The sequence below is a fragment of the Heterocephalus glaber genome, unplaced genomic scaffold (assembly GCF_053883595.1).
Source record: "Heterocephalus glaber isolate CG9 unplaced genomic scaffold, H.glaber_assembly_v1.0 deba00001610, whole genome shotgun sequence".
Classification (NCBI taxonomy): Eukaryota; Metazoa; Chordata; class Mammalia; order Rodentia; family Bathyergidae; genus Heterocephalus; species Heterocephalus glaber.
In genome coordinates this window covers 15,759,930-15,772,852 of record NW_028258381.1, presented here as the reverse complement: position 1 = coordinate 15,772,852, position 12,923 = coordinate 15,759,930, and the positions used below count along the sequence as shown (strand labels likewise).

General features: G+C 40.0%; 1 protein-coding gene and 1 pseudogene across 15 annotated transcripts in view; one reads left to right on the top strand and one right to left on the bottom strand.

Moving 5' to 3' along the window:
* Positions 1-12,923, bottom strand: part of Mrps17 (mitochondrial ribosomal protein S17) — a 33,833-nt gene that overhangs the window by 13,371 nt on the left and 7,539 nt on the right. For 9 of the 15 annotated variants that reach the window (XM_087196152.1, XM_013070452.3, XM_004839949.4 and 6 more), the window contains 2 exons: positions 4,557-4,683; positions 4,141-4,233 (listed from right to left, as the gene is read on the bottom strand). In XM_087196152.1, the coding sequence (XP_087052278.1) occupies positions 4,141-4,233; positions 4,557-4,683 (220 nt within the window). Of the gene's footprint in view, positions 1-4,140; positions 4,234-4,556; positions 4,684-5,523; positions 12,665-12,923 lie in introns of all 15 variants that reach the window. The other 6 variants (XM_087196154.1, XM_087196153.1, XM_087196155.1 and 3 more) reach the window with 5 other exon arrangements.
* LOC147822620 (serine/threonine-protein kinase 3 pseudogene) lies at positions 2,160-3,395 on the top strand (annotated as a pseudogene).

The following is a 12,923-nucleotide window of genomic DNA, read 5'->3' as shown; positions in this document are numbered from 1 at the left end:
GCTTTTCAGTCCTCTTAGGCTTCCTTCTTACTTCCTGTCACTTCCTGGACTATGTCAAATCACTGGAATTAACTAATTTTCTTTTACACAAATTTCCTCCTTTAGTCCCACCTCTACCAGCTTTCCTAATTCCTTACACTCAACAGAAGACCTTACCTCCTAAATTGCCAAGAAACTAGAAGTCACTCTGTGGCACTGCCTCACATCTTCCACCAAAAAATTTATTTACTTAAGCTGTTCCCCTGATTTTCCCTTCAATCACATTCCCAGGTCTTCTGGAACCTTGGATCATCTCTTGTATCTATTTTCTACTTACCCTCTTTACTGACTCCTTGCCTTTAGCACTATTAACAAATTAAAATCATTCTTGCTTAGGACAATCACTTTTTTTTGGTACCAGGGATCAAACTTGGGACCTTCCGCTTGCAAGACAGGCGGCGGAACCACTGAGCTAAATCCCCAGCCCTAGGGCAATCACCTCTTGACACCACCTTCTATTCTAGCTAATGTTCTCTTTATTCTCTCACCTTCTCACTCTAGCTTCCTCTAAAAATACTGAATACAGGGCCGGGGATTTAGCTCAGTGGTTCTGCTGCCTGCCTTGAAAGCACAAGGTCCCGAGTTTGATCCCCGGTACCAATAAATAAATAAATAAAATAAAAATAAAAATACTGTATACACACCAGCCCTTTTTTAAAAAAAATTCTTTGTTCACTCAACCACATACAAACTGTTTTAATCACCATCCACATCACTTTGCTCATTAACACTGTACACAGTAACACCTTGGTTCACAAACACTTCTGTTTTTGAACAGTTTGGTTTGAGAATAGAAGCATTTGACAGACTTTTGCTTCTGTTTGCGAACTCTGCATTGAGTGATGAACATGACCGCGACTATCTTCCCCAAAATGGTGGAAAGAATTAAGTTCATGAACGGAGGTACTACTGTAGTTACCAACCTCCTTGTTGCTAAATCCATTGGATTGGCTAAATCCATTTTCTGGTCTATTCTTAGCTAAAAAGAGACTTCAGAAAAATACATACTAGCAATGTCAATAACAAGGAGGGATGCAGTGCCCCAGAGGACACGCCAGAATTCAGTCATACAAGTGTAGATCATTCTCTCAGTTCTTTGAGCAACAGAAATGTTTTTGCCACGTCCTCATAAAAGGAGCCACTGATAGTATGTCCCAGGAAATGAAGAAATGGAAGTAATTTCCTTAGAATTAACTAGACTCTTAGGCTGCTTGTCTGTGACAAGGGATGTGAAAGAAAAATCCCTTATTCAAGGTGATCTGCAAAGAAGAGCCATGGGTACCTACATGGAGCTGCATAATGAAATCTGAAGTTTTTTAAGTTATAATTTTTTTTTCTGGTTGGAGGTATGTAGGCAGGGACACAACAGGAAACAGTGTAGATCCTACAGACAGTAGTATACACATTATATGATGGATAAGGTTAGCTCTGCCCTCTGCTATAGGTTCTGACCTTGGTAATCATCTGAAAAGGGAGTTCTTCAATTTCTTCCTTTAATGTCCCACTGCCCAGTTTGAGAGCCATGGAGGGTTACTGAGGTATGTATTTAATTAAATGATGTTAATAAACAAAAGTGTAATTTAAATCCTGGAAGGAGAACATGGGTGAAATATTGGGGGCAAGAATGTAGAAATGGAAAAATGACATCAGAGTTACTGAAGAGCACTGCGCTGCACAGCCAGGCACCAAGGCCACAGGTAAACTGAGTTCAGGAGAATCAGGAGGAAGAGAAGGCAGTGAGGGAGGGCCGTGAGGTGCAGAGACAGCTGGAATGGACAGGAACAGCGGATCCACAGCCAGGGTGGAAGCCAAATTCCAGAAGGTAAAGTCACACAATGAAAGGCAACAAACCCTCACGGGCTTTTAGCCACTGGATTTGACGGGACAGACATAGTAATAATCTCCAAGAAAGCAATTTTAGCAGCATAGGGGAGGGGTGGGGTTGTATCACAAAGGTGAGCAAGAGAATTAGAAATGAAGTTATGGGTTCAGATGATAACTTTGAAGAGTTCGACAGTAAAATGAGTGAAAAAAGAAAAAGTAGCGCCCCCCCCCCCCCCAGGCCGAGGGCTGGGCGGGGTGGGAGGAGCCGCGCTCCGCAGCAGGAGGGAGATCCGCCATGATGGAGTTGCGGGAAAGTTGGTCGAGTTCCCGGAGTTTCCCCCTGTGGTTACCCGGGCTCAGCTCCTTTCCTCCCTCCGGCCTCCAGGGTCCACCCCCTCCCTCTTTCTGCTCAGGACCGCCATGGAGGCACCGCCGGCGCCCAGGAGTAAAAAAGCTGAGTGAAGACAGTTTGACTAAGCAGCCTGAAGAAGTTTTTGATGTCTTAGAGAAGCTTGGAAAAGGGTCTTATGGAAGTGTTTTTAAAGCAATACATAAAGAATCTCGCCAAGTTGTTGCGACTAAACAAGTACCTGTTGAATCTGATCTTCAGGAAATCATCAAAGAAATTTCCATAATGCAACAGTGTGACAGCCCATATGTTGTGAAGTACTATGGCAGTTACTTTAAGAACACAGACCTCTGGATTGTTATGGAGTTCTGGGGAGCTGGCTCTGTCTCTGACATAATTAGATTACAAAACAAGACATTAGCAGAAGATGAAATTGCAACCATTCTAAAATCTACATTGAAAGGATTAGAATATTTGCACTTTATGAGAAAAATACAGAGATATAAAAGCTGGAAACATTCTCAATACAGAAGGACATGCAAAATTGGCAGATTTTGGAGTGGCTGGTCAGTTAACAGATACAATGGCAAAACGCAATACTGTGATAGGAACTCCATTTTGGATGGCTCCTGAGGTAATTCAAGAAATAGGCTATAACTGTGTGGCTGACACCTGGTCGCTTGGCATTACTTCTATAGAAATGGCTGAAGGCAAACCTCCTTATGCTGATATACATCCAATGAGGTGGTGGAAGTTACCTCAAGGATATAGAAATGAAGGAGGAAGAGAGATAAAGAGTAAAGAGAAAAGAGAAGAAAAGAGAAGAGAGAGTTCACTTGTAGAAGATCATAGGGTTACTGGAAACATGTATGAAGTAACAGATGTAATATTTTAGAATATTCTGAAGATGACTAAATTAGAATTATGATGCCTGATATTAAAATGCTATCATACATTAAATTTCAATAATATAGGTAACACAATACTGTACTTAAAATACTTAAAAATCTGTGTGCCATACTGAGACACATTACAGAGCCAATTCTTTGAGTAATACATTTCTATGTAAATATATACTATCTTCGTTGTACACAAGAATTCCTTTTGCTGAAGTGCAAAATAAAAATCACATCAATTCTTTATTTGAAAATAACATGAAAAATTGCAAGGTGAACATACAAATTCCTGAACCACAAATCTTATTTATTTTATGATTAGTTATCTGTGATACTTTTATTTAGGGCATTTGTAGGGTGATCCTCAAATGAGATGTATTTACATTTAAAGAAGTGAAGCTTATGAAATTACCTAAGCCTTGCTAGGTTTCAGAGCTGGGGTTTAATCTAGATCTTACATTATTACAATTGTGTTTCCTCCTTTTGTAAAGCTTAGTTTCCAAACAAAAGGTTGATATATCGGTAGAAAAGAACTGTAATATGTGGCCTCTGCAAGGATCTTAAAATATCACTTGAGAAATCATACATACGAAATAATAAAATGTACCTGAAGATAGTATTTCTGTTAAATATACTTATACTGAGTCTATTGAAAACTTAAAAAAAAAAAAAAGAAAAGAAAAGGTAGGTAAAAATAATGGAGGATTTTTGATTTGGAAAAGAAAGATTTAAAGAATACTGACAAGATATATGAACAAAAATTACAGACAAAAATGCAGTGTGGAGAACCATAACATCAAGGTATTTATGGGTGCTCAAACTTGCAAAAGAACTTTTGTACTGGGTAAATTTTGTTCACAATCAATATATGTTTTCTGTTCAATCAGAAAAAAATAGTCTTTTGCATTTGGGAAACCTGCAACTTAGTACTCTCGAAATCCCAGAGGGAGACTGACAGCACATGACATGGAACATTCTAGAAGTGACCCTTTCCCTCAGTGAGAACCAGATGCCCATGTGCCCACTTCTCACCTAGGGGAGCTCCCACAGGGTGGCCTCCTCCTCTGGTCCACAGCTCTTCCTGCTCCAGCTGAGTGATCACTGCTGGCTTATAAACCTGATGCCCTGTTCATGGGAAAATGTACATCTCAGCATTTTATACCAGGAGCAAAATTCTCCCTCAGAGCCCATTTCCACCCTTTTCAGTCCTTGGGGCCTCTGGGTTTGGACAGCAGAGGCTTCAGAGGCAGCAAGAGAAAGCTCCTCACATCAAACTGCACAAAGTTAGGATCTTTCACCTGGGGGAGAGAGCAGGGAACAAGGCTCTGTCTCCATAGTGATGAGCTTTCTCCTGCTGGGGGCTACACCACATCCCCAGAGCACTGAGACTCTCCTGCTGAGGGAAGTAAGGCCTGTGAGTGGCCCCAGTCCCACAGGACTCTCCTCACCCAGGGCAACCAGATTCCTGTAGTTCTCCAGCATCACGTCTCGGTAGAGATTCTTCTGAGCAGGGTACAGCTGTTCCCACTCCTCCTTGGTGAAGTCCACAGCCACATCCTGGAATGTCAGGGATTCCTGAAACCAAGCACATTGGCACTCACACAGCAACTGTTCTGAAAGGGGCCTCAGGAGAAGGAGGGAAAGAGCAGCATTAGGAAAAAGGATGTCTGAGCCACTGTGCTGACAGTCTTCAGGATTCAGAGTAATCCAGAGTTCAGGTCAAATAAATAATTAATAACTGTCTTTCTATCATCTTCTGAGACATAAAATATGTATTAGCTGGGAGAAATGGAAAACCCCTATAATCCTAGCCACAGGGGAAGCTGAGGCAGGAGGATTGTACATTTGAGTCCACTGGCATCTGGCAACTTAGTATGATTTAATCTAAAAATAACCCCCCAAAACTCATGAAATACTCGTTTTAGTTTTTATACAGTTTGTTGCATGGAAACAATTTTTATATAATTTAAAAACAGCATGAGAAATTCATTTCAGAAATAAATGCATTTAGGATGTTTTGAAACTATGAAAGTAGGTATCAAGTAAAGTAGATGGATCCTATGTAAACCATGAATAGATCTGTGTGCACTGGACAGAAAAAGGAGAGGATATTGCAGCCAGGTTTTTTTTTTTTTGGTACTGGGGATCAAACTCGGGTCCTTGTGCTTGCAGGGCAGGCAGCGGAACCACTGAGCTAAATCCCCAGCCCCTGCCGCCAGTTTTTAAAAATACAACAACGGCAAACAAATTGGGAGCAGAAGGCACACGATGTATGTTGGGAGTAGTAAAAGAAACTACCTTGTTCAGGTAAGGATTTCAAATAAAAAAAGATCATCTCTAAATGTCCATAACTGTCACTGCTTCTTAAGAAATGCTTCTGCTGAGACCCTTGGGCCCTCCTGCTAATCTATTTACCTCTTCTTCTTCCTGGGAGAAGAATGGCCCTCAGATAGGCTCCAATTCATGCCGCAATGTCTTCAATCTTCAGGATGAATAGTGTGGTGTTCTCAACAATGCTCTTCCCCATAAGTTGATTCAATATTTAAGTACTCTACTGCGGTTTTATTTAATTTTCATACTTTCATAACTTATATTTCTAAAATGTATATCAATTCAATTTAGAGATAAGTCACTGAGGCTAGAAGAAATTAACTTATCCAGGACATAAAATTAGTAAACTGCAATAGCGTTTCATCTTACATCTTCATCTAACACCTATGCACTGTCATACTACAGACATGTCTTTTCTGCTTCCGAGCACCTTCCCTTTTGTGAATTTTATTTCTCATGTGAGTTCCATTTTCCCTATGCTGCCGCCACTGCTACCTCATCTTCCTCTTTTCCCTCCCTCCCTTCCCCTTCCTCCTCTCCTCTTCTTCACTCTTTGCCCTCTCCTCCTTCCTCCTCTTTCTGCAGTGCTGAGGATAGAACCAGAGACCCCCACACACTAGGCCTGTGCTCTACCACTGAGCTACACCCCAACTCTCCTCATGACCCCTCCCCCCCTGGTATTGGGGATTGCCAGGCGGGTGCAGTGCCACTGAGCTACATCTCTGGCCCTTCCTCATCATTTCTGACTGTAGCACAGGGCTGTTATGTTAGGAAGTATGAGGAAAACCATGAATCATAGCCCATATTCTTTGTTATTTTATCTATCTATCTATCTATCTATCTATCTATCTATCTATCTATCATCTTTCTGTGCTGAGGATTGAATCCAGGGCCTCTCACACACTAAGCACATATTGTAGCACTGAGCTACACTCCAGCCCAACGTTCTTTAATATCCACATCACAATTTTCTCTCCACAGCACAAATCAGAATCTTCCCTACAGTTTCTCCTTCCTCTTACAACTTCTAATGACGACCTTACACATGATAACTGCTGCTTCTTTTTTCTTTCAAATCCTAATGTAAATTCTACCTTTGGGTAGGTTGTATGGCTATGGGATTTTAACAAAAACATTAAAAGTATAAAATAAGCAAAGTCTCCTTCCCAGGCTGCTTCCTTCTCCATCCAGCTTCTACTCCTCCTCAATAGACAATCACTGCTCTTAGCTTTTAGTGTATTTTCTACGATTTTGCTTTACACAATTTTGAAAATGATTTTGATTTCTTCCTTTATTTTTACTGGTAAGGCAATGTATTTTATACAGTTTTTTAACTTAACAATGAACTCTGGAGATTTTTTCATCTCAAACCTTTAAGACACAGAGAGCTTCATTATTTTTAGGTTTTATTTTTGATTGACTCATAAAAACTGCCTGAATAAAGGTGGAGTGGTTCGAGAGGTGGGGAAGATGGAGGGAGGGCGGGAATAGGATTAATTTACAGTTAGAGAGGAGGAATATGGTGTGGTGTTCACCTGTAAGGTGAATACAGTTAAAAATACTGTGTATTTTAAACCCAGAGAGAGCATTTTGCACTACCGGGATGGAACCTAGGACCTTGTGCTGGATGCAAGTGCTGTACCACCGAGCTACACCTGCAGCCCAGAAGAGAAGACTGAATATTCTAACCACAAAGAAATGATAAAAGCTTGTGTGATGGGGGCTGGGGATTTAGCTCAGTGGTTCCACCGCCTGCCCCACAAGCACAAGGACCCAAGTTTGATCTCCGGTACCAAAAAAAAAAACTTGTGTGATGGACATGCTAATTGCTCTGATTTGATCATTACATAATATATACACATATCAAAACCTCACAACAGGGCTGGGGATTTAGCTCAGTGGTTTCATCGTCTGCTGCGCAAGCGCAAGGCCCTGAGTTTGATCCCTGGTACCACAAAAAAAAAAAACACCTCACAACATATGTACTCCATAAATATGTACAAGAATGTGTGTCGATTAAAAAAAAGTTGATCACATAGAAGTTGAGACTGGAATAGTGGTTATCAGGGGCTCAGGAAGTAGGAGGGATATGACGGGGAGGGGCTGCTCAAGTGCGAGGATCACAGTTAGACAGGGATAAATTCCAGAGTTCTACTTCAGAGTAAGGTATTCTTTGATGGTTTAGTTAAGGTGGCATGCATCAACGATTTCCACTAGAAAGTTACTATTTTATGCTGTCATGAATATGTATCTTGTAGGAAGATACATTAAGACTGTAAATATTTTGTTCCTCCACAAACTTGCATCCACTAGTTTTAGCGTCTACCAATAATTCTTTTAAAATGTATTATGCAAATAAATTTATTTATTTATTTTCAATTAGTACATTTCAGTACATAATGACTGGATTCCTCATAGGGAGTTGGTACATGTACATACACATCTTGATTCTCTTTTCATCCCCCCTCCTGCTCCTCTTCTCTTTTGCAAAAAATCTGTCTCCCTGTTTCCTATTATCTTTTTTTTTTTTTCCGGTACCAGGGATTGAACTCAGGACCTTTCTTTTGCTTGTGAGGCAGGCGTGGCTCCATTCAGCTAAAAATCCCAGGCCCCCTATTATCTATTTTTTAATTTTACTCTTTATTCATATTTTTGGTTTCTCACATAAGAGAAACCATGAGATATTTAAGCTTGTGTGTCTGATTTACAAATTTCACTTAAGATTATGGTCTCAGGATAAATCCATTTTCCTACAAATGGCAGAGTAGTACTCCACTGTGTAAACCCCACCCCCCGCCAGTTTCTTCATCTGTTGGACATACAGGCTGCTTCCAAGCTTTAGCTATTATGAAATGTGTGGCTATAAACATGGGTATGGACATATCCCTGAGTATGTCAGCATCTATTAATAATTCTTGACTGAATTAATTAGGATGGTTGCCAAATGCTATTTTTATAATTTCATCATCTTCTATACATTATTAGTTGGTTCTTTTCTATGAAGAAATTTCTGTTCTCATTTATAGTATTTATTCACTTTGTATGTGTGTGCACGTGTCCATGTGCTATAGAGACTGAACCATGGTCTCACACAAGGTATGGAAATGCTCTACACTGAGTTCATCACCAGCCTAATAGATTCTTCTTTCATTCAATAATTTACAATCTTTTATCCCTGTTCATTTTAATGTACAGATTATCATAGGTTCAGCAAGTAGGAGACTCTTCAAACTGACTTGTGTCCTTTTTACATCCGTCATTCTTTGAACACTTCCTTACTTTTTTGGGAGAAAAAGATGTTCTTCTTTCAAGCTTCACCTTATGCTTTTCCAGGCCAAGCCTGGAATCAGCTTTCTCCAGGGATCCCTGGTTCTTTTTAATGATGAATGGTGTTTAGCATCCAAGCTGTGGGCTGCAGGAGTGCTCATTCCTCCTGGAGTGTCTTTAATCCTGGGTGCTCTCAGCAGTTACATCTGGGAAATACAGGTTTGTGTGTGCATACACACACACTGAATCATGTATGTACATTTACAACTCTATTCCCATTCCTATTTGTAGCTTTATGTATTAAAATCCATAAATCCCCACTGGTACCTCTAGTTCTAGTCCTTATTTGCTCAATCATGGAATGTAGAGAAAGTGGTTTCAGTGTTGCTAACACAGTACATCCCTCTACACAAAAGAAGCCTGCAGATTGGAGCTCAGTACGTAGAATTACTTTGTTTTTAGCCTCAGTCCAGAGTCCACTATTTAGGCTCAAAGGATCCTTGAGTTGGGACTCTACAAGTTTTCTTAGAGCAGTATCATTCTCACCCATCTGCCTTCCCATTTATCTTTTTCAGGTGGTTGACACTTGGGCCCTGTAGGTATCCAATCTCCTTAGACTCTGGTTCATCCTCCTGGTGTCTCTTGTGCTCTGGCATGGAGAGTTATGTATATGTATACTTCCATTTCTCCATTTTGTTACACTTAAAATAGCACAATATACTCTTTCACACTGGCTTTTTCATTGAACTGTCTGTCCTGGATTCATTCCACATTGTTTCACAGATATGTCCTCATTTGTTTATAGGTCTCCATAGTAACTCAGCAGTGAAAGAGAGGGCCTGTTTCTCCATAGCTTTCCCAGGATGGCAGTATGTTATTGCACTTGTGGGTAATATCATACTAGTGGTAAATATCAAGCTCTGGGATAAAATATCAAGCATTTTCTAGTTTTAATTTAAATTTACTCTTGTTATGAGTACAGATAAATATTATCCTGTGCTTATGATACATTCACATACTCTTTTCTGTGAATTTTCTTTTTATGTTGTGTAATTTTCCTATTGGATTCTTAATCTCTTGCTGATTCAGAGGACTTTTATATATTGGAAAGATCGTAGCTCCCTATAATTGGAGTGGCAAAATATTTTTCTCAATTTGACTTTTTTTTTTTTACTTTGCTTAAAGTTTTCGTCTGTCATACAGATACTTTTGGTTTTTTAAGGAGTTGAACCCATCAATCTTTTCTTTTCGTTTTTGGTACCGGGGATCGAACTTGGGACACTGTACTTTCAAAGCAGGCACTGGAACCACTGAGCTAAATCCCCGGCCCCAATCTTTTATGGCAGCTGTAATTAGAAAGCCTTTCCTCAGTGAAGACTATAAAGGAATTCTCCTTTCTTCTTGCAAAACTGTTTCATTTCTCCCATTTAAATCTTGATTCATTTGAAGACTATTCTGATGTAAACTATAAGACATAGATCCAACTGTATCTTTGTCCAGATGATGTCCCAAAAATCCCAACATCAGGTGTTGAATAAACCATCTTTTCAACACCAGTTTGTAAAGCCACCTTATCAGATGCAAAATTTTCCATCTGTTCAACAAATGCCTGTTCAGTGTGCCCTGTGTGCCCAGCAGGTGCTTGGAACAGACCAGTGAACAGAGGCGTGTGTGGATGAACTAATGGGCAACCTTTGGTGCCTAGCTGAGCTGAATCAGCATGGTCTGGATGTAGAAGATCCACCTGAGGATTGTTATCAAGGGCATAAAAAGAGAACTGCAGGGGAAGATTGTGTTGTTCATTTTCTAGAACCTTGCTGTGGTTGGTTTTCCTGGTGCGAACTTGGCTGTTCTCAGAGGAGGAGGAGCGCAGGGGTCGCACTGTCACTGGGAATGGCTGCTGTTTTCGTCAGGGGAGCTCTGATGTTCACCGCAAGCCTGACTTCCTGGCTCCAATGTGGATTCCTCAGCCTGGTGTCACAAATCCTTCATCCCACTGGTGTAGGTTTTCTGGCTTCCACTACTGGCCTTTGGGCCTTCCACATGCAGATACTCAATACACACAAGTATGAGACACTGCTGTGGGCTCTAGGCCTCTGGCTGGACTCGTGGAGGACATTGCCTTGGACTCTAAGCCTTTAGCTGGACTTTTATGGGAAACTGCTGTGGGATCCCAGGGCCTTGGTGGGATTCTTTGAGCCTCTTGTGTGTGGTTAATCTCGTGTACTCCTCTGTATCTTTTTGGGTATCATAAAATAATCCTATAAATTATGTGTCCTGTATTTAATGTATTCCCTTGACAAAACCCTGACTACAACAAGGCAAAAGCTCCTTGGCTTTATTAAAGACACTCCCATTCTAGAGGGGAAAGTAGACAATCAACAGTTAAGCAGGATAATACAGTATGTTAGAAGATAAAAGTAGAGAAGGGAAAGGCATAGTTGCAAACTTAGAGTGATCAGGAAGTGTCATTTCAGAGGTGATAGCTGAGAAAACAATCTGAAAAGCTAATAGCACCAAGTCCTGGAGACAGAGTGTGCTCCAAGTATTCAGGAAGAAGGAAGAGAGACCAGGGAGTGGGTAAAGAAGAGAAGGAGGTAACAGGGCCAGATTCTGCAGGACTATGTATAGTGAAATGGAAGCCTTGCACTTTAAGCAGAGGAGTAAGATCTGACTTTCTATTTTCTTTAAATTTCCTGGGTCATATACCTTGAAATCATCTTTTTTCTTCCTTTACCAATACCCCTCTAACTATCCTTTGTTTCTAAAATAAGACAATCAAACCCACTTACTTTCCTTCTACTTTTGGGATATTTTCTATTGTTTAGAATATGCAATGGCTTCCTAACTCATTCCCTCTTCCTTCAATTATTGCCTCTCACATATTCAGTTATATACTATTGGGTGGTTTTAAAGGTAGAACTGCATTACATATTCACCTACTTTCCAGCTTAACTTCTCTCAAAGGCTACACTTAGAGTGAAACCCAAACTCCCCCTCATGACCACAGACCTTGTGTCTTTAGCTCCTGTTCATGTTTCCTGGCTCACCCCAAGTCATTATCTCCTTTTTTCTTTAACTTTTCAAATATACCCACGGTTTTTGCTGATTTGTAGCACGTACTTAAAATGCACTTTCCCATTTACTTTTTACAATTCTTATATACCCTTTGTGTCTCACCTTACATTTCACTTCCCCAGTTTTTCTCCAATCCCTAACATGCAGTCATAGCACCTTATTCTTAATTTGTATAAAACCGTCTCATTTGTATTTATTGGCATGTCTGTCAGTAAGCTCCATGGGGTTAGGACCATGTGTATTTTATCACTGATGTATACCTGATGCCAAGCACAATTTTTGGCACATATTAGCTGTTCAATAAAATAATCAATGCATCAACCTCCTTAATACGATGAACAGTTCTGGAAAATGAAAACACTCATCTGCTAGAGTGCCGAGAAGCAGACATGCCATCTAGTTCTAAGCTGTCTTTCTATTCCTGTCTGTGGTAAGGCCTCAAATTAATTCAGAACAAACTAGATGAATCTATTTCTTGAAATGCAAAGACCTCCAAGCACTAAGATACTAAGTAAGTGCTCAGCCCTAGCTGATAATCTCATCATTGTTCCTCTCTTGCTTGTGTTTTATTTCCTGTCTCCAGCAGTCCCAGTTTTCTAATCTCCACACCCTGCCTGTGCTATCAGTACAAACTCTACCTAGTTCACGAAGTTCTGCTTAATAATCTCCATGGACTTAGATTTCTTCCTTCTCTGAACACCTGTATGTGTTGTCATTTGCATTCATAACAGCACCTAACATTACACATTTTTTTTCACATTTTTAAATATTACTTGTGTCGTGTGGACGTTAAGGAATCCCTTCCACAGCTGACTGGCTAAGGACAATGGTTATATTGGTAACAATAAAAGGTCTTCTCTGAAGCAACTGAGACCGGAATCTGGTATGTAAAGCAAAAAAAATTGGTTAAAGTGGGGAATTCACAAAAGATAAATAAAACTTTCTTTTAATTTAAAACATAAATTTATATTTCTTTTCTCTTTTGAAATGAAGCTAAGCCTTTTCCATGAGAGAGATTTTGATGACTGAATGTACATATTCATAATCCATCTGTTTCTGTTTCACTAAACTAGAAAAAACAAATGATGCTTGGAAAATAACACATGTGTGGAATCCTCTGAGATTTTTATGATTTTTCT